Source organism: Rhea americana, unplaced genomic scaffold, assembly GCF_003343005.1.
Source record: "Rhea americana isolate MKP2758 unplaced genomic scaffold, rheAme1 scaffold_144, whole genome shotgun sequence".
NCBI classification, from domain to species: Eukaryota; Metazoa; Chordata; class Aves; order Rheiformes; family Rheidae; genus Rhea; species Rhea americana.
In genome coordinates, this window is record NW_028185528.1 from 775,648 (window position 1) to 798,033 (window position 22,386).

The 22,386-nt window shown below is 34.4% G+C and overlaps 1 protein-coding gene across 4 annotated transcripts in view; it reads right to left on the minus strand.

The window, feature by feature from the left end:
- Nucleotides 1–2,694: 2,694 nt before the first annotated feature.
- Nucleotides 2,695–22,386, minus strand: part of KIF14 (kinesin family member 14) — a 34,890-nt gene continuing 15,198 nt past the window's right edge. For all 4 annotated transcript variants that reach the window (XM_085299035.1, XM_085299034.1, XM_085299033.1 and 1 more), the window contains exons 15-30: nucleotides 20,765–20,867; nucleotides 20,389–20,549; nucleotides 19,419–19,566; nucleotides 18,840–18,992; nucleotides 18,149–18,275; nucleotides 17,406–17,499; nucleotides 16,546–16,684; nucleotides 15,421–15,521; nucleotides 11,918–12,012; nucleotides 10,884–11,105; nucleotides 10,539–10,723; nucleotides 9,491–9,649; nucleotides 8,694–8,816; nucleotides 5,963–6,037; nucleotides 5,193–5,331; nucleotides 2,695–5,048 (exon numbers count right to left, since the gene is read on the minus strand). In XM_085299035.1, coding sequence (XP_085155161.1) covers nucleotides 4,657–5,048; nucleotides 5,193–5,331; nucleotides 5,963–6,037; nucleotides 8,694–8,816; nucleotides 9,491–9,649; nucleotides 10,539–10,723; nucleotides 10,884–11,105; nucleotides 11,918–12,012; nucleotides 15,421–15,521; nucleotides 16,546–16,684; nucleotides 17,406–17,499; nucleotides 18,149–18,275; nucleotides 18,840–18,992; nucleotides 19,419–19,566; nucleotides 20,389–20,549; nucleotides 20,765–20,867 — 2,416 coding nt within the window. In that variant the 3' untranslated portion in view covers nucleotides 2,695–4,656. The remainder of the gene's footprint in view (nucleotides 5,049–5,192; nucleotides 5,332–5,962; nucleotides 6,038–8,693; nucleotides 8,817–9,490; nucleotides 9,650–10,538; nucleotides 10,724–10,883; nucleotides 11,106–11,917; nucleotides 12,013–15,420; nucleotides 15,522–16,545; nucleotides 16,685–17,405; nucleotides 17,500–18,148; nucleotides 18,276–18,839; nucleotides 18,993–19,418; nucleotides 19,567–20,388; nucleotides 20,550–20,764; nucleotides 20,868–22,386) is intronic.

Genomic DNA, 22,386 nt, shown 5'->3' on the forward strand with positions numbered 1-22,386 from the left:
AGGCTGYGAGCCCAAAGGCAGAGAGCAATACGAATAAAAATGCAATAGTGCAGTTTAAGAATTAAACCAATACAAATGTCATGTTTGAACAAATCCCAAGTCACCCAAATATTTAAGCAGCTTAAAYCAAAGTAATCATGATTAGTCTAAAGTATTCTTTGATTTTTGGAAAGGTTTGTCTCTATGCTATAGAGAGAGATACAGGAATGAATTGAACTATTCAGACAACAGCAAAATAAGTAAATATTTGTTAATAAACTACTAGAGTTGTGCAAACAATCAATAAAATAACATTTGCAATATTCCYGAGGAATCTGAAAGGCATTCAGCATAATTTAACTCCATTTAACATATAAATATTTTATTATTATATATAACTACCATGATGAGGTTTTCTGATGTTTGTTTTTTCTTTCCTTTCCTTCCACTCCACTCTTCATAAATCTTTCTGATTACAGTTTACTTAGGCTTATTTTAATTAAGGTATTCAAAATTAACTCATCATATTCCAAAGTAACTAGAATATTAGTTTTTAATATTGTCTGTGGGGCTTACTGTTGATGCCATATCAAGTCAGAACTTTCCATTTTTGTTCCATTCTCACTGCAACAGTCAAATTGATATGAACATAGATTAGAATATATGCCATTTCCTATCCTARAAATCAATACCATACATACTAAGAAAACAAAAAAAAGATTAAGAAAAAAGAAAGAGGAACAAAAAAAATTGTTACATATACTACTTCCAAGCAGAAAACAAATAGAATATTACAAATGATTTGTACTTTTTACAYAAAATATTAGAATAAAACTTTTTTGTTTTTTTCCCCAAGAAAAARGAGTTCACTAGGTTAAAAAAAAAATCTGAGAGTACTGGAAGCCAAGAAGCAAATGAAATGCTGTCATTAAAAAAAAAATAGTAAAATTTTGTAAAAAGCTGCAAAATGTGAAAAAGCAGTGGGACTCATCCAATTATATATGTCAGATTATAGGAGTTTTCTGTCCAAAAACACSAGCTTGCATTTGCAAAAGTGAAATAGATGCAGTCTCCTTTTCTACCAGTGGGTGCCATTACTGGATCAAATAAAATCAACTGCAACTTGCTGTTTCTGATCTGCAATATTGTTAYGAGTCAGTGTGTGCTGTAGGAGTTTATTCATCCTTAATTTTTAACACCGGTAATGCTCCTTAAGGAGGCATAACCAGAACTCCTCCCACCCCAGAAGTCTGCTGACATAGACCATACCTCTAGAAAGACGGGCTGTTTTGTTTGGCAGTTTCTCAGACAGTGCAGYGTTCACATTCTGGAGACAAGCTTCACCCACGAAGGTTTTCTTTCTCTGGGATAGAAATGGGCTGTTCACAGTCAAACTGCAGTTAGTATCACTCCCATAGCTTCACCARTTTATAGCAGCACCTCCCCCTTCATTTTGCTTGATATTTTTGTGCAGCAGTTCTCATATTTTGTTAACAATAACAGATATACAAATACCTAGTTTTAAACTTACTTTCAACTACTAGACAAATAGAACTAGACAGATAGCTATAAAAAGCTACAATATCTTTTTCATGTAAAGTACTAAACTGAAAGAAATACCCATTTCTTATGAACTTCTTTCACCTCTTTGGCTAGAATTCAATAGCAGAGATCACTGGATGTGTACATGTGAAGGTAACATATTTGGTTCATTAGCTCTTCTTGGTATTGTATTTTTAAATGTATTATGGGCAGAAGTCTGAATAAAGTATCTATTATTAAAACTAATTTTCCCTCCTTTCCTGTCATGGCAATCAATAAAATCTATAGGACATCTACATGAAGTTCTAATAACTTTTTAGCTTAAAATCTGACCAAAGACTATTTCCTTAATTGAATTAAAAAAATACATTAAAAAAATCAAATCCCACAAACATGGATTGCATCTATTCACATAACAAAACAAAGTCATTCTAACTTCACTAACCAATACATCCCATCTCTAAATATTTCCTCATAGCACATCACATTTAGAGCAAGTGATATAGATACTGCATTCTGCCATGCCAATCTCACTGCTGACCTGCTCCTGACCTACACCTACTTCCAACTACTTTGAAAGACTAGTAAAATAAGATACCATTGATAGCCAAATCAATCCATCCATCCCAAATTCTGCCTGCCATGATCCAAATTCTTTGACATTTGCAGTTTATAGATCAACCAGCCTGTCATTATAAATATATCTCACCCTGATGGTATATTACACCAATAGATTACAGGAGCCTCAGCTAGGCTTCTTGATGTATTAATGCAATATGTTATGAGAGCRCTAGCTCTCTCTGATGATGTATAGTCACCATATATATCGTAAAAGTGAAGTACTTCAGTGATATATAACTGTAACAGGGCACCAACCAGAAGAAAACACTAGCATAAGTGGATTTTGTTAACTTACTAAAATAAAAAGTGAACATAYCATTAACATTATGAATACTAGAAATGAAGAAAAGCCTCACCCCCAGGCTAAGAAGAAAGTAACTGGCCACATTTTCATTCATCCTGCAAGAGCCAAGCTTGGTATGATTAAGGCTGCCCCATCAGCCTTCTGATATCTTTATTAAAACCGTAGGCAGAAGTGCATTTGTTTGCATGCTCTTTTTTCTTGATTTTGATTTATTTTAAACATTTCTTTAAAAAATATTTGAGCTCCCAGTTTGTGAAGAACTTGTCTAAGTTTTGGAAAAGAAAGAAGCAGACAAAAATGTTCTGATAAAGACACATAGAGCTATAAAAAATAAAAAAAATCCAAGATATTTTCTGAGCAATGCTTCTTATTAAATACCAGAAMATAAGCAAACATAATTAATCATCTAGGCAGATAGAGTACCAGTGAGTATTATACTTCAGTTTAATTTGGTCTTAATTAAGACCATTGTATTTATTTGTAGAAATTGTAAAAGATGGGTTTTGTAACATTAAGAGGCTGTAGATTAGGTCATGACTACTCAGTCTCTCAATATCTGCTGTTAATTGTCTTAATAGATAAAAACAAACTTAGGTAAAGAAGTCATTTTTTTGTTTCACTTGTGAGATACAGAAAATATCTTTCTTATAAATATTTCAGATTTTTACAACATTACAATGTTCTCAATAAGTGCACCATAGGAAGGTTTCAAAAGCAATAGTATACAAAAGAAAACTGACAAAAAAATTTACACTTAATTATAAAAATTGGTAATCAGTTGCATAATCCAGGTTCCCCCTTTACAACAGCTCACACATATATACATGATTCAGAAGAACCAATTATGTTTAAGTTTCAACCAAATATAAAATAGTACATTTACAGAAATACAAGCATACCAAGTTTCTCTTCATGTTTACAGCTATAAAAATCTGAACTAAACACGCTTTGTTAACCTTTAAGCAGACTGGCAAAAGCCTTTACAGTAGAAAAAAGTGATTAAGCAACATCACACCTTGTGCGAGGAAGACATTAACTAAACAAAAATTCTGAGAATATTTTGTTGAGCATTTTTAATAGCAAAACTGTACTGCAAGACATTTTTCAACCAAATATCAAGCTATATTGGTCTTAAGAAAAGGGTATGTTTGTTACTAGTTCAGCAAAATTACCTTTCCCTGTAGCCCCCAAAGAGGAAAAGAATTTTTTTAAAAAGCCACACTGAATGACAGCATTAATTATAASTCCACTGTGAAAGTATACAAAGAAGGAAAGGGTGATTGTCTCTCTTCATTGTAACCTATTCATGAAAAACAGTTCTAAGAGCCTGAAGTATTTTTAAAGAGTGAACTACTCAAGATGCTGTGTATTTTCCTTCAGAAGGAAGGATAACAACTGTGAGTACCTAGTTTGGAAGCTCCAATATAAGGAAAATACTTAGGACACRGTTCCTGATTTTCTCAGTGCTACTGTGAGCAAAATGGGCCAGGTCCAGGCCTTCCAGTCTCCAGCATTAAAAAATAAAACTTCAAATTCATTTTCATCTTTGCTGTTAATTTTCACTGGCTTTAGGCAACAGACTAGAGTTTAAACAATGACTGAAGATAAAAGCAAGAGGAAGTARGTGATTGGACCAACTCTAGGCTAAGAGAATCAACTTGCCATAGTTCTAATACTGTCATCACTATGAAGGCAGGAATRATATGAAACAGTTCATGAAAGGGGCAAAGGTAAGATCTACTTCTTATCCTTCCAGCAACCACAGCCCAGTGCAAGGCACAGAGGAGCATGAAGTAATATCGAATAAAATAACAGCAGTGTTCCCATACACAGGGTCAAGCAGTTGCACTGATAAGCCCAGACCACAGCCCAGCAAGTGTTTCTAGAGGAACTGTACCTCAGAATGTTTTTTTGTTTGTTTTTTTTTTGTTTGTTTTTTTAAACTTACCGCTTTAGATTATTTCTTATACACTACTCTGTAGTTGATACAAGATCTTTATTAAAAGAAAAGTAAGACTATATTGAAGTCTAACAGCATCTTAAGGAATTTCACTTTTTCCTTGTGAAATTCAGGTTATGTATCCTCATTCAATCAAGTCATCCACTTTCATACCATGTAATAGTAGCAATAAATTTTAGCTGTCTGTAGTATGCTGCTTTCCCTTTTTATATAGAAAGGGAGTTTGCTCGAATTTCTTGTTGTTAGTATTTTACACCCACTGTATCCCACCAGATGAAAGCTCTCCTGGGAACGTAGGCGATGACTGCATTTTATATATATGTTCTGGAATTCCCTTCCGTATCCTTACCGATTCAACTTCACCTGTTTCAACCTGTTTTCCTTGAGTCCCAACAGTTCCATTACAAAGAGTCTGAGATTTCAGTGACTGCTGTCCTTGTTCAAGTTCAAAATTCACAATAAGGGAATGAACCAAAGAGTCCAATTCATCAGAATTCATAAAAGGTATAGGTATTTTGTGGACAGGATTGTTTACAGAAGTAGAAGGCAAGACAAATAAACTGAAATAACTGTTAAAATATCCAGCTAACACGCAAATCTTTTCTGCACAGCTCTTGAGATGGCTTGTATTTTGGTATGACCCTATGAAAAACAAAAGCAAGAAGAATCAAATGCAACACTTCACAAAAAAAGAGACCAAGCAGTCCTCCCTCCCCCCGCCTCACCTTACTGGTCTCTTTAAGGTTACAGGTTACTGTCAAGAGAGATAATAATCCAGCTAAATACCTTGTAATGTAGAAGAAACAATTTGATAGACTTCAGCTAGATACTGCTCCAATTCCAAATATTTTGCAGCAATATTAACGATTTTCTTTATTTCCTGATATACACATTCTTCCTCTGGTAACTGAGATTCTATTTCTTTCTGCATTAATAAAGAGGAATTTGCTTGAAAAGACTCAAATAAATGATAGAAGTCTTCAACACCTAATATAATATTACAGATTCAAGTCTCACAAAACAGGTCAACAATGAAATGCAAAATGAAAGTGATGCTAACTCACAGAACACATGATAATTCTGAAGAAAGTGCAGATTTTTGATAGCCTTGAAAAAAGAACCATAAAGGCTCAAAAAGCTTTCACATTTAGAACATAATTTAATACATCTCTTCAGCTTTTGATTCAAAATACCAATAACTGTAACCATAAACTACTGCAGGAGCTACTTTATCAYTTTATCAATTATAGTAGCATCAGTGAACTTGAGAGTTTCAAATTAAAAAAAAAATCGTCAGGCTGTTTGTAAGGAGCACTTAACCTCCACAGAGACACACACAGACACTTCAAATAAAATTAAAATCAAGTAGTTTCGGGTAGAAACAATATGGCCAGAAAAAATAGTGTTCTACTCWCAAAAGTGCTAAATATGATAGGAAGTGCTATTATGCAATTACAAAGACATGAAGGGTAGTTTTAGTTCCTTTTTGTTAAATGCATCCTTTAAAATTAAACCCTGACCTTCAAAACACGTATTTTGTGAAACATTTCCCTTACCTTTCTGCAATAAGATATGTTATTTTCAAGGAATCTGGCTAAAGCAACAGCATTGTCCTTTATTCGATTTTGAATCTAGGAAAAAAATAATTATATTTCACACTTGACTCTAGACACAATAAGTACCTATCAAGAACTTAGAAGCATAGCAATAAACATTGGCATAGTAAAAAAAAAATATTCAAAAGCAGAAGCAATGAAAAACGTGAATTTCCTGTTACAGCATGAAGTTTCTCAAACGACAAGGAGGGGAAAAAAGGGTGGGGGGGAAGAATTTTTAACTATATATGGAAGGTTTTACATATCTCTTGTTACAGGAGGATCATATGAGCAAATCTAAGGATTTGCCAAAGAAAAATTTTCCTATAAATTAACAAAAAAGTCACTGTCACRCTAGGCAGCAGGGGTAAGCTCTTAGTTCTAACACCCAAGCATTTTCTTTACTTCACATAAGCTCTGCCAACAGCAAACACAAAACAACCCTACTGCTGCAGAGGAATCTGCTGCAAGCAAACACATCCCTACTTGGCCAGCAGACTGCTTAATCCTTTTCACTAGAAACACAGAGTATTAGAGATTTGACTAAACAGATAGGAATATGAAAGATTTTTTTTTTATTATTTTTATTTTTATTTTTTACTGGTTCCACTGTTGTCTGTAAGATTAAGCATAAGAACAGTGAATACCAGAGTAGGAAAAAATTTGCTTGAGACAACAAATCTGACTGACAGGAATGATAGATTTCAACCATTTATCCAAAGTCACTGTTACAGACTTATTTTTGAATAGAAATAAATTCTTTAGAAATATGCCTTATATAGACCCTGGCTCACTAAGGAGACTTTCTTATTGGCTGTAGTCCTGCAAATTCCTGAACTTAGCAAAAGAGAACAACAAAAAAATAAAACAAAAACCCCACAAACAAAATAATCACCACCACAACACCCTAAGGCAAAGGAGAGGCTTGCTCATGCACAGGTGAAGCCATTGGCCTCACATGCTGTCTGTCCAAAACAGGGTTATTCACAGAGGAAAAGAGGCAGAACAAGCCTCTTGCCTATCCCAACACTGAAAGGAAGTATGTACACTATGTGCCTAATATGTTGCTGAAGAACACTTCAACCTTTCCAAAATACTGCCTTGGAAGTCAACTAGACTTTCTTGTTGACATGGCTTATCCACCAAGCAGCCTGTTTCCAAGGGCTACTCCTACTTGCCTACTGGAATTTGCAGACAATTCTGCAATTATACAGTCACAGAAATATTTTAACTCTAGTGCCTATTCTTATGCTCTCCTTTGTGCATCTCTAGTATTCCTTGCTGTCACCCAAACAAAAATGAGACCTAAATAACGAGCTTAAGCTTAAAATAAAGTTGTGTCATTTCCAAAAAACAACAAAAAAGCAACCCCCCCCCACCAAATGCTTCCCCCACACACACCAAGCCAAGAAGTTAATGAAAAACATTTTACTGAATTCAGCATGTAAGGGTAGCAGTTCTGCCTGAAGTATTAAGATACTTTTATGAGTATTTGATGTATGTTTATTTCATAAAAGAGCTGCTTCTCTACAGTTTTTCTTTAATTAGATAGAACTCTGATTTAAGTATTCTGAAAAAATAAGTTTGAAGTGCATTAAAATGCTTTTACATGAATACATATGCACTATTTCATGTAGTAAAACATCTCAACTGCTATCTGAGGAGAAAAACTTTAAGTATTAATATTTTTATTATGAATTATTAGAATACTCCTTCTTAAAATTACAAAAATAATTAGATGGAGGTCTTAAYATGGATATAAAAGCTTTACATTGCTATAATATCTTTTAATAATACAGTAAACTTGGAAGGTCACAGGACCAACTCATTAACGAATTATAAGTACATTTGCTGTAATTACCCCCTATAAAAATGTTATAAAGAAGCTGCTTTAATTGCACTGTTGCGTAGCAACCTCGAAGTATTTGGAAGTTAGCCTCAATTCCAGTAAATGACATTAAAATGAACAGGACRTTTCTGACATTCGCAATATCAGCTGCTTCAGGCAGCCATTTTCACCGTAAAGGTCCCAATTCAGGAACGTGTTTCAACATATATTAAGCATTAAGCACAAGAGAAGACTAGTGCTTAAAAGATTAAACTGAATTAGATGAATACTTAGATAGTGTGCTGTTCAGAACTAAGATTGTAAAAGTAATGTGTGACAAAATAAAAGCTATTTAAACTTTCTAACAAATTTCCTAGCGCTAAATACAGTAATAATAGAGGTGTATRCAATTATCCATAAGAAATCCTTAGCTTTTACATTCATAAAATATTACTATATATTAAATCTTTTTTACAAAAAAATTAACAGTAGTTAACGGAATAATAGGTCTACTTGAGCCTTTCTGCTAATTTTCATGTTCTCCCTCTCTTTAATGCTTATCTCATCTGACAAAGGAACAAGAGAAACAGTGAGATTTTGTACAAAGTGCATTTCAGCACACACACAAAAAAATGTTCTGAATAAAATATAGTTGTGTGTTCAGTTTACATGTAAGTAAAAGACTGCAGTGTAAAAATTTCTGGAAGATTGCAATCAATGTAGTGTGTCACTCATCTCAAATATGTTAGTAATTGTATTCCTACTATTAACATTTCCAGACAGAATTGCTGGAAAAATATAAAGAATTGATGGAGTGGCTCTAAGACAAYGCACTAATAGCTTTTAGTTTCATTTTCACCTCACCTCATTTTGTGGATATTGCTTCACCAGTTCTTTCTGCACCACACTTGCTTTCTCCTGTACTGTATCCATAAGAAGCTCCAGTCCTGAGCCTACTCCACTGTAAATGGCAAGTACAAATTCTTTCTAAAAGAAAGGTTTGAAAGATAACAGTTAAAGTAATCGATATGGCCTTGAACTAAAACAGATTTTCTGTAATAAGACAGAAACATGATTTTTATTACACAAATTGGTCAGTACTAGTCTGTTCACCCCTATGTTTGCCTTGCACCATAGAGGCTCAGCCCTGTAACTTCTTATCACTATCTTTCTTCAGATTTCTGAAGAATCAGTGCACTACAAATTTGAAAACAGTGACAAGCCTTTGAAAGGTTGCCCTACTCACAGATAACTAAAATAAGTACTGAGCTTCATTTAAATACYTGTACAATAGGTGTAGAAGCATATAGATTTACTTTTTTTTTTTTTAATATAAACATTTCAAGGGCATTAAACACATATCCAGTTCTCACCATAGAAATGAAGCATTAAACACTGAAAATATTTAAGTCAATTGACTGAGAAATGTTAAGAAGATTAAGTTCTGTGTTACAAGGATCTCACTTACTTTTGAGTAAGAAATGTGAATGTCAACATTAAAATTACTTCATTGTTAAATTCTATATCCTAAAATATATATGCAGAAAGAATAAGGGAAAAAAATTGAACGATATTGGGAAAAATGTATAGTCTTTGCAATTATTTTTTCCCTTGAAACTCATCTAGAAAGTCACTGTATTTGATAAGATTTTTTTTTTCACCTGTAGGCTAGTTGCAGTAACRTTGTTCTCTTCAGAAGAGCAAATATCAGCTCTTGTGAGTACTGCCAAGTGTCCTATATATTTCATTATTTGTCTTACTGTTTGGTTTATTTTGTTCCATGCTTCCATTACCATTGAGGATATATCTGAAGAACATCCCTGAGAAATGAAGACATGTCATTCATTTAAGCTACAAACCATCTGTGGTAAAAAAAAAAAGCATATATTTGTCATTGCACAACATTTTATCTTCAAGTATTTTTAGCTTTATATCTTCCCTTTTCCAGTGGCTCAACTACCACAACTGAAAGAGAAGCCAGTGAGCCAATACCCTGAATCCACAAAGAAAAATGCTATTATATTTCAGAATATTAGAAAAAAAAATCTGTGCACAAGACTAGCATGAACAATAATATTTACTGGTTTTTTTAATATATAAGTTTATAAACAACAGCACTCTAAAGATAATCAAAAATAGCATTAACTCTTACCATTGCATATTTTGTTTTCCCTTTTTATCTTTTTAAGGTGAAGGTGGATAGGAAGTGCTGTATATAACTGATATTTTTATCTTACATTTTAAAAAAGCACTGAAAGTTATAACAAAAAATGAGTCAGTTTTGAGGTTCCTGGGACACTCAAAGAAAGCAGTAGAAACGACCCAGCTAAAAGTAGTTACAGTAGGTCTTTAAAAGAAAGAAAAAAAAATCCCCCCMCACAAGACAGCCCACAGAAGCATCAAAGTGATTCTGTGGCAAGCTTAGGAGGCAGGACTTACCAGCTCGGGATTGATTGCAAATGGCAAATCTGTACTATTGTCATGGCCTCGGCACACAGAAGTCTGCACYGCTCTGAACTGGCATCTGAAAGTACCAGTTTAGCTTGTACAAAAGCACCCTTTGGTATTCATCTCACTTAGGTCAGTCCATTTGTAACTGTGCATGCTGTTTAACTGTTTTTAGTAAGTTCACAATCAATATTGTGTCAATGGTGTAGAATCTCTCTATGTTCAATTCTCTTGTCTTTAACTAGCATATGTATACTTTACCTGCAACAGTAACTGTAAATAACCTCCCAAGTTCTTTACTTCCTGTTTTAATTCTTCATCGGTTTTTATAGATGTGGAGTACCTTTGGATATTGTTAAGCCAAAGTTTGGTTAGAACCACAAGCTGATCAAAAGCAGAGATAATTCTGATGCAAYAGGACTGAGCAGCACGATCAAGAAGGAAAACTGGAGGGAGGAGAAAGAGAAAGAAAAATCTATTAAAAACTCTGCTCTGCACATTAAASAAAGAATATTTATTCTTTCTATAGGCAAATATATGAATGTTTTCAGATCTGAAAGAGAAAACAAAAMATATTTAATTTAAATTTTTATCAAAAAGACTTACTGTTCTCTTGACATTCTTCGTCTTGCTGTTCGTAGGCTTTTGAAATGGCAGATACTCCAGTAAAAATAGTACACAAAGTAGTTAGGAGATTATCTGCTATGCTCTTTCCTCCTTCATGATTCTGCTCCAGTAAATCTAAAGCTGAACTTACAGATTCTTTGCAAATTCCAGGAATAAACAATTCAGAGCAGTTTGGGCATATGCTGGATTTGTTCAGCGAGCCTACATTGACATAAAGGCAAAACATATCAAGAGTTTTTTGGCTATAGCAGCAAGCAAATATACAATCTTTGCRATGACTATTTTATACTGCCTCTTCTACAATGTTTAATTACTAAAGATAAAAATAATTAAGAGAAATATGTACACAAGAAAGTTTGCATAGTTTCTGTATTCAGTTAGTACAAATTCCAGAGTGAAAGCCTTTAGCATGAATCCATCTTTCCAACTACAGAACCTATGAAGGGAGAGAACAAATTAACCCCCACCACCACACACACACCAGCCAATCTAAAATAACTTACTGTATAAAACATTCGGAAGGGTGAAGCATTTAATCCTGGCTGGAGGGGGGGAGGAGGGGCGRGGGGACAGACACTATCTAGGGGAACCTCAGCAGCTGAATGAGTAGCAACAACTCAAGCAAAAAGTTTCCAAATGATTATATAGAGATCCAGTATCTGACACACGAACTGGTTACGTGAACTATCATCATTCTCCATTTAACCTGCACAGTTAAGCATAGTAATGTTTTAGGCAAATTGCTCAGCATGGAGGAGATAAGCACTGGTCAGGAAACATTAACCTTAAGAAAACTTTTCAAAGACAAAAAAAAAAGTGCTATAACATTGTTACTTGCATTTTAAACTTGAAGATATTACAAACAAGATATTTTCCACTTTGTTTACTAATCTACCATTTGTGCATGTCTTTTTTTTTTAAAAAATAATTAGAAGTGCATATGTTCTTTCAGTGCAAAGGAATTTCAAGTTCTTAAGTATGAAATGAAAAATAATCTGCTGTATAGTATGTACCTGATATATAAGAAGTTTGTATGTTCTGGACTGGGCATAATTTTATATCAGACAAACATCCAGAAATTCTCCTGTTCTTCATGAAACTTCTGCTCCTAAGAAAGGATGAAGAGATGAAAAACTTTTTAAAAAGATTATCACTCCCCTCCATCCCACCTCCCTCCACCAAAGGTTCAATCAAAGTTAGACATAAGACAAACCAAAAGCCCACCTATTTTTAATTCACTGAAAATGGTAAACACAGAACCTAAATTAGAGCAAAAGGAAGCCAATATAGGATGGATCCTGCTTACTTTTCTTAGACTCTTGCTTATTGATGCTGCCCAAAAGGAAAAATTTCAGGTCCAAGGGAGCAAAAGCAGCAACCATTGAGGCTTGGACAAATTCACTATTTATTTCCTTTTCTTCTGTCCTTGCCATGCCTCTGATACATTACGAGCAAGTGGACTGACCCTAATATGCGACTTGAGCCAAGAAATTGTGATCAAAGAATAGGATTTTCAGGGAATGTTTACTGTTTCTCCAGACAAGTCACTGGAGCAATGACATACAGCATGCCTTGCCTTTAGTGTGAGTATGCTAGAAGTCTCTTAAAGCAGGATCATCAGTTTACGTTTCCCTTTCTAGGCTACAGTTTTATTATTGGATAATTCTCCAGAAGGTGAGTAAAAACAAGCGTTTCTTTCCTAACTACTTGGACCACGGAATGCACTTGTTGGCTCTTTTGGATCTTGTTTGCTGAACAGAATAAATTGCTTTTGCAAAGCCAGATGAGTTTTTCATTTGTTTGTTCTAGTAGAAGACTGAAGTTTCGTGAAGCTCCCTGTTGCTGTTTGGACAATCTGATGCAGCTTCTCAGGGCTGGCACTGGAAGTTTGCTTGCCTGCAYTCAAGGCCAGCTCTCTGACAAGAAGAAGTTGTTTGAGGAACCACAGCTAGCCTTGAATATGTTAGAAAAAAAAAGTTGGAAGACAACTCAAAGTTCCCCCATGCCTCCAAGTAGTACATTGAAGCTGAGTCTCATGCCCTTAGTCCTACCCAATTTACCTTGCAGCTGTAGTGCAGCCATGCCCGTGCTTTGACTTCCCAGCTTGGCCGGAGACCTGGCCACCATGACCTTACCTGTCAAACTCCAGCCTGCAGACTAAGCCTGGCCACCATCCCCAGAGCAGCCCTGCTCACCTCGCTTGGCCCTGGGGCTGGGCCTGCTCTGGGGAGCTCAGTGGCCAGCTCACACTCCATTCCCAGCTGGCCTCCTCTTCGCCAGCACCTGCCCTGCTGTGCCCTGACACTGCATGCATCAGGAGCATCACACCCTACAACAGCACATGAAATTCATTCTCTTTCACCAGCATGTGTGATTCGCATCAGTTAACTGCTGTCAATGCAACGCAAAACACGTTCTGGCGTTCCAGTATCCGAATTCTTCTGTTTGATTTCTACTGTTGCATTTTTAAAATAGGCAAAACAAAACTAAATACACTTCTGAGATTCAACAGTGCACAACTATGGCAGTCTTACAYGGTCCAGAAGGCAGCTTCAGACAAAGAAAGGTATTCCAACATTATTCTAGCATTAAAACAGTATTTAAAGTAAAGTTGTTCATCCATCATATTGTTTTCAAATAACTTCTATTTACTTTGAACTGTCGAGAACATTTTTCCAAAACTTACAGATGGCTAAACTGGTCTGCTTTACTGCAGAACAACAATAATCTCTGGACTGCTATCCACTAGTGAAGCTATAATTAAGCATCTGTCAGCATTTACATTAGAATCTACAATTTGCAGGAGTTTGCAACTCAGTCATAAAAATTGCCACAGGTCTAATACTTAGAAGGTCCCAAGCCAGCAATTTACTCTGAAAATTTTCCATAATTTGAAGGAAAAAAAAAAAAAGAAGAAAAGAAAAGGAAATGTGAAGCAAAACCTTAAGAACTGCACTCCTTACTCTGCACTGATGATACCTAGATACATGGTTTAGAAAAACCTTACACCTATTTTGACCAAATATACCTTCGGTCTTGAGGATTTTCTGTTAATATTTCTCTTCTCCAAAAAGAGAAGAGAATAGAAGAATGAATGAATGAATAGAAGCACTACTAGCAACTAAAATATAGGAATAAACACAGCTGTTTTATTTCCACAGAATTTGATTTCTAATTAGACATGCTGTCAATTTTTATTTTGTTATTAACATAGCCACTGAAGAACCTATAAGCAGCTATCCTTGTGCATAGGTTAGTATAATCTATTGATTACCTTTAAAAAAATTGCCTATTTTAGTTTTTCTATCATACAGGAATGCTGTCTGATACTTAGGTTGCTTAAAATAACTCAAAAATAAATGTATAGAGAAAACTTTGCTCTTYGCTTCCATTTTAAGCTCAAAGTTTTAATCTGTTCTTTTTTCCCCTGAAAATTGTATACAGATTACTTGTATTCTTAAGACATAACAGATACTGATCAGTGCAGAGAACACATAAAGCACTAAAAATCTGACAGAAAATAGATAAAAATACATGTTAAAAAAATTTAAGAGTTTAGTAAGCTTTCAAATATATATTACATTATTCCTGTACTTTACTCCATTGCATGTAAGGTTAAGCACATGAGTAAGCACTGCTGAATATCTAAAACTGGCTTGCCCAGTTGCCACAGTACTCTGCTTTTATAAACAAAAGCATTYGTGCAGCCACACATTGCACTGATCTAGCTGGAAATGTTTTTCCGTCAAGCTGTGTTTTCACTTGAACTATTTCTCTTACTACTTCATCAGGTGACTGTGCAGGCACTCAGCAGTTAGCACAATATATGGGGTAAGGATGGGAACTGTAGGCCAAGTGCCTGTTTGAAATCTCTTATGTTGTTAGAGAAATGGGTACCTAACAACCTTAAACTGGGTCTTCTGCAGGTTGATTAGAAAATCTGTACTACAGACAAAAAACAACAAAAAAATCAATTAGAGATAGCTTTCAGACAATAATTGGGAACAGCTTGTTAAATACCTCTAACCAATTACCGACTGGTTATGCATAAATCCCTGTGAACTGATATATGCAATATATAGATATGCAATATATAGATATGCAATATATANATATGCAATATATAGATATGCAATATATAGATATGCAATATATACCAGGCCTGACTTTAGAAACACTGCTATTTAATCTGCCAAACTCATTTTGTTAGTGGGCATGCAATTTTTAGCAGTATTGCACTGGAAACATGTTGCATAGCAAACAAACACACACATTTCATGACTGAATCCAATAAACCAAAGCAAAACAATCCATTTAGTCCAACTCCTCCTCATCACAAATATTCACATCATTTCTCATTTAAGCTCAAGATTATAAGAAAGTAAAAGAAGAATCAATAAATGTAAAGTTATATTAATGTCTCTGAAGTGTATTTATTTAGATAATTAGAGAAGTTAGTAGCTTTTACTTTGTTTTAAAAATATAGGTAAAGAAAAGAGCTACAGAAAAAAATTACCTTCTTCTGGAAAAAGAGGAAACTGAAGCAGCTGAAAGGTCAGGTTCCCACTCATCAGTAGGGTCATAAAATACATCAGCAGCTTTGTTACCATCATTATTCTGGAAAACAAAAGAATGAAGGATTAAACAGAGGATTAATGTTATAACAAAGGATACAACATAGGGATGAAGAAAACAGATGTTCTAATCGTGCTAGTGGTACTGTTTTTGTTAGGATATATCTAATCTAGAAGATAGCTGATTACCCGCTAACTTTATGTACAAGTGTAACAGTTTCAGCTGTATTTTTTCCATATGGAGTAGAATACAATCTCCATTAYTGACAAGATCCAAACAGTTCTTAGTAATAAATCAAAATATATCAAAACATACTTCTGCCGTTTGGTATAGTTACATATTACAAAGTAATATCATAAGGGAATGTTTTCCTCATTTTTTCCCCTTTTTTTCCCTTTGATACCTTTTTTCCCCTATTTTGGGCAAACCATGGAAAATTTATTTCAAATATATAAACAAAAAAATATGAAGGATTTTTTTTTGTCCAAACAATAAAGTGTAATTCTTTAATAAGACGTAACTATTTAAGGTAGGAAAAAAGTCAATTCCAAAGCATAAAATGCCTTCATATATTTTTCCCCTACCATGAAAATGCCTTCAGAGCTCCAACGATTGAGATTTCTTCCTTTACAAACTTCAGGTATGTTATTTACTCCAGAATATGATTTATCTTGAGAAATAGTAAGCACCTAAATACTTGTTTATATATTTGATTCATTTTTCTACTAATTTTTCAACATTGTTCCAGGCTATGCATAGCACAGATATTGGGATGACAAGAACTTACATAATCAGGAGAATCGCATACTGAAGCACAGAACAAATTCAGATAAACTTCTCTCTTACATATACACACACATACACACACRTTTCACATGTGTGTAAATATCATATATACACATGATATCATACATACATCTTTTATTCTTTTTAATTAAAAAAGGAATCAAGTTTTTTGTTAAAGATCAGATAAGACAGCCTCCTGATTTTCCTCCTGTATTATTATCAGAATACTATCTTTGACAAAGTATATATTATTAGTGGTTTTTCTTTGGTTCTTACAGACCTCATAAAGTTCTTTCAATGCTGCTAGTTTGCATTCAAATTTCTCCAGGCTCCAGAAAGTTGCAATTCCCAGTTTGATATTACGAACCTGTACCTGAACAGAAGTTGCTGTTCCTGTTTTATCATCAATTTTGTCATGCCTAAGAACGAGAATTTTTTTGTTTTTATGAAGACAAAGAAATAATTATACTTCAAAAGTAAATCAAGTATTAGAGAGGAATCAGACTAAGAATTTGCTTTATTACAAGCACTGTAATTTCTTGGGACACTGTTTCTTACAAAACCACAAGTATCAGTGCATCCATTAAAATTAAATTATTTTTATAGAATGGAGGGAGAAGGTATTCTTGCATTCAAAAGAAAACATCTAAACTAGCAACAAACTCTGGACCAAATACATGGTACAGACTTTTATTAGCAGAATTTCTATTGATAGGCAAGAAGAGACAACACCTCAACTATAATATCCATATTCTGAAGCTTTTCCTCTGTGGTCTATGAACTGAACACTACTAGCAGCTGTTTTTTCCAAAAGCAATGCAGTTTGTGTGCCCTAGGATCACTGAAATCTAAGCTAAAACATGGCAGAGGCAGGCATCAGGAAGTTCACTTCCAAAGCACACTCAACCCAAAGTGAATTGAGTAATGTAAATGCATCCTTAAAGTCTTGATCTCAAGCACACATTTCACACTAACAAGCCTAAATTATCAAGTTAAACATTGCAGCTAAGCTAGCTAGTAAAACTGATTCATCAAGTATAATTTAATGAAATTCTTAAGAGAAAAACCAAAGAGCTCTCCCCCACATCCCAAAATCTTCCCCCACCCCCATATACCCTATTAAGCAGCTCCATTACTCACCTGCAGAAAACAGTGTTTTTCCCTAATTCATTACTAATAGCATTGGCCTCCTTGATCATCACTGATAGTTTCAGAGAATTCCAGTTWAGTGGAACTAATACAGAATATGGTACATAATGATTAAGTAGTTCAAACAATGTGATGCAACAACAGAAGGGTTAAAAAAAATCCCCAAATGCATAGCCAATAACAGTTCCATGGATTCCCAATATATAAGGAAAAAAACAAAAACAAAACAAAAAACATGACCCTCCCAGCCAAGTTAGCCCCGAAAACAGAAGAGCCCCACACATCAAACCACCACCACCACCACCAGGTGGATGAGGGGTATTTCCAAAATAAGAGTCATCAACACCAGATACTACATGTTGGCCGAATCTGAGGTGGGAATCTAAACACAATTTGTTCTGGTACTCTAGTTCCCAAAACRAGTTACTCCTAACCAGTTTACTCCTAACCCCACCAGACTGGGGAAGAACTTCTTAGTAATTGAGGTAAGTACAGACTATGTGCATATCCACCTGATAAATATGATTAAAATATGATCTAAACAGAACTTCTAGCATTGTCTGATACATGTGGGTTAAGGAGGGAAASGAATCATATACCAGCCACAAGGCTCTCTTCATTCAGAATCACTAAAAAAGTACCAGAGGAAGAGAGGAAAAAATCCATCCGACTCCAAACCCCTTAATCCAAGCCCACTAAGTGAAAAAGAGATCTACATTGCCCTTATGACATACTAGTCATAGTTTTATTCCCATTTCCACGATTCTTTTGAAGGGTTTGTATTTCTTCAGCAATCTTCTGTTTCTCTGCTTCCAGAGCTTCAAGTATCTTTGCATGATGAATAGTATGATCTGCCAGAGCCTTAAANCAAAAACAAACAAAAAACAGAAAACCTCAACAAAACTCTTAGCAGTGTTTATTCAAGTGATAAGTTTTGTTGCTTTTGTTTCAAGGACTTTTAGAACAGAAAGAAATATCTTTCCTTCTTAGAAGGAAACTTATCTACAATATGAAACCCTTTGTCTTCAAATTTTGACAATTTTGTTTTTACTTAAGACACAACATACTTAAATACTAAAGTTAAAAAAAAAGAAAAAAGAAAACATCCCCACACACACTAACATGTTAGTCATTACTTAAGTTAATGCCCAGCATCACAACTTTTAACACAGGCAATAGTCGCTAAAGTTTGTTACATCAACAAGACKGTCCATGTTATGTAAGAAATAACATGGTCAGTTCTAGTTTATCTCCAAATTTAATAAAATAACATATTTAAAGCACAAATAAGACATCTGTTTACTCACATTAAAACATCTAGAAGAAGAATTCTTCAGAAGAAGCAGTAAATTTGGATATAGTACAGTGACTGATTTAAAAAAAACATGACTGATCACCTAAGAAAAGTTTGTTTTTTAAAACTACCTGCTTGGTAGCTAACGTCTCCATTTCCAAACGCTTCTTGTTGAAGTGTACTTCGAGCTCAAGATCTTGCTTTGCCTTTTCTAGYTCTTGTATTTTGTTTACAGCCTTCTGATTATTCAGTTCTTGCATTTGCTTCTTATGAGATTCTTCTTTCTAATACAATAAAGGACAGATCAGAGGATGCATGCCATTTCTATATAGCCTTTGTGATCCATTCCTTAAGGCAGCTATCAAAGTTTATTTTCACTTCAACGTATTGAAAATATGCGGGCCCTGTGAATTACTGAGCATACTGTCAGCAGTAGAAGGCTATAGCTCAGTTCACAGAGTTCTTTATGTCATCTAAAGCACATTTAAGACATAAGCTACCCCATCTTTATTATTGTGCATAATTCTGGTATSTACTTTATACTTTTTTGTATTAGAAAGACTTTTTTTTTAAAAAAAGAATGAGGCTTAGCATTCACTAAGTGACTGTTCAGATATGCAGGACAACAGAAAAGAACACACTACAGCTTTTTGGTTACCTATATAGAGCTACATTTTGCTGCTTTATGCAATGATGCAACAACAGCTCACCAGTTCTGCTTCTAGTGATTTTATTTTGCTTTCATAAACTTCTTTTTGTGATGTCAGTTCTTGCTGAGCCATCTCTTTCGCAATTTGGATACCTTGCATCATTTCCTCTTTGGCTTTGAGTCGTGCCTCTTCAATTTCTGATTCAAGTCTGCAAGTGGTAAAATTTATATATTTAGAATGATGGCTTGAATCTCTAATAGGCTACATAGAAGCTAAAAAGATTACATTCTCCATCACAACAGGATGTCTCATGTCCAAGAACCTCTGATTTTAATAGTGAAAATTTACTTTGAATCTTTCATACTTTACCAAGGTATTTTTAGTTTCAAAGGGAAAATGCAGACGCAAAAAAAAGAGAAAGTAACAGTTTTTAAAACTCTACTTGATTTCCAGATTTATTATTTATCTTCCATAAAAATAAGAACTGTAATAGAAACTCACTAACATACATTAAGATGGATTGGAAAAGCATATTTCAAGTCAGTAAGATTTGCACCCTAGYAACTCCCATGAATGGGACAAGTAGGAATAATTCCCCACTGTCATAGAAGACCAAGGTTGTAGCTTTAGTRTCCTCCCATTTTCTTAGCACGTTTACTTTTTAGACTTTAATCCTCTCTCTAAAACATCAAAAATAAAAGCGCTAAGTACTATTTATGACTCAGTAAATAAACAAGGAGAAATGTCACTAAAAGAAACATTACTCTTGTGGACCTCCAGAGCTTAGTATTTCCTGCATTGTTTTCTGGGTTCTTAAAGCCTGGATTGGAATGTGGTGACCACCTCTTATATCTAAGCACGCATCTCAGCTAAGTCTAGAACTTCAATTTCCATTGCAAAATAAGTTAACAATAATCTTGCTTTTTTCCAACTTTCACTTAAGATATAGTTAATTATTTTGCTGTTTCTTAAACTAAATGCTGCATTAGCAATTAAATTTATTTTTAGAACAGGAAGATCCAATACTTACTGTGTTCTTTGCGCAACAAGMAGCTCATTTTTTGCAAATTCAAAATCTTTTGGACCATCACACAGAAACGTAGTCCCACAAGATGGCCTTTTCACTTTCTGAACCTCTACTGGATGATTAAACCTGAAATAATGATCTCCCCCAAGGATCACTCTATCACCCTGTAAGAGGTAGGAAAGAGGGAGAAAAATGGTCTGTAACTTTAGACTTACAGTTAAAGGTACAGTGCCTAACACACAGGGGTAGGGTGGAAATCAAGAAGCAGCAAACAAATATTTAGAAGTTCCAAAATCTTCTAGACAAATGCAGCTGTAATTAATGCAGCTGTACGTGCCAAACATATRTATATCACTCTTTAAATAAATCAGTTACTTACATGATGTAGAACTGTTGGGTCTAAAATGTGTTTCCCATTAACATACGTCTTTGCTTCTCTCAGTGGAATAATACTCACTTTGCCATCAATATTTTTTATAACACTGAAAGCAAGAAACATTTGTGATAGCAGCAGATGATTTTAACTGCAAATGATCTTTCTTATTCATGCTTTATATCCTGTTCCTGTTATCACTTTTGCAGATGCTAATTGTCTTCATATAACACTATACTTATAACTGGCAACCTACATTTTGAAAGAGAGTCGATCTTTTAATCTAAAAACTTCGCTGTTAAGAAAGTTGTTATAATCTACTATCTTGACTTTTTTTTTTGACAATGCGTAGTCTCCCAACATATCAACATCCTCCATGTTTTCAGTAACAGATTAGTTAAATTTCTTCTGCCATTCTATCTCAGATTAATTGCAGGGGATGCGCTTAACGCACTTCAAAAATTTGGCCAAGTTACTTTCTACTTGGAAGACTACTCAAATGTATGTATTTTCTACTCCCTCAATTTCTCATTCAGAAAGAGGTAAGTATTAATGTATAGTTACACACAAAAATTGCAGTAGATTTATGGATAGCCTAGTTATTTTGTTCATACACTAGAAAATTAAATATCAGCTGTAACTATCTCATCACAGGGGGCTTCATTTCCCAAACCATCTCCAGGGTGGGGAGGGGATCGTGGGAGTGTAGGGAGAAGAGAAATAACAGGATTTTATAATCCATAAAGTGGCACATCATAATATACAAGCGTATGAGTCAGTATAAGCAAGAATAGAAGATCTGTGAAAAGGTTTGTTATGTTCTAGAGCTACTTTAACTTACTACGATAGTATTATAACCAAAGGAGCAGTAGAGGGAAGGACATGTACATAGGTACACAAAGTTATATCACTAGCTTTTATCTCAGCCATAGTGCTGTTTCTGAGGTAGGTAGTGACTGAGAACTGCTAAAACAAAAGCTTGCTACTCACATCTGCTCCTTTATGAGTCACTAGAGATTGTTTATTTGATGTACATAGGCAACATAACCTAACATTTTTGAAGTGAAAATTTTATTGATACAGCTAAGAGAAAAGATAATGGCATATTAATGGAATTCTGAAAACTAACATTACAAATCTTTATATCCACTTTAACAATTCAAATTTAATTCTTATGTAAAACTGATAAATCTCAAATGATCCAAAAAGATAAATTCCTTAATAGATGATAAACAATCCCTTATGTGTAAGTTTATAATTACTGATGCTAAATAGTATTACCGTACTGTTGGTTTGCTTTCTTAACTATCAGAAATCATAATCATGAGGACTGAGACACTGGAAATGTCTCTATCAGTTCTGAACACAGGTATTGGAGTGCATTTCACTTAACTACCCTTATAGAAATAAATTCATGAAAATATCTGCATACATATACACATTTTGCTGACTTTCAGTTTTAAGYGGAAATTGTCAAGGCATTTCACAGTTATAGGAATAATTGTGACATTACATTGAAAAGAGTTATACACGACATATTTGACTAGCTCCTTCTCAAACATTTCTGCACAAGTAGAAAACTTCACTGTATTAAMAATACAGGCAAAGAAGTTAAAACTATTTTAGTT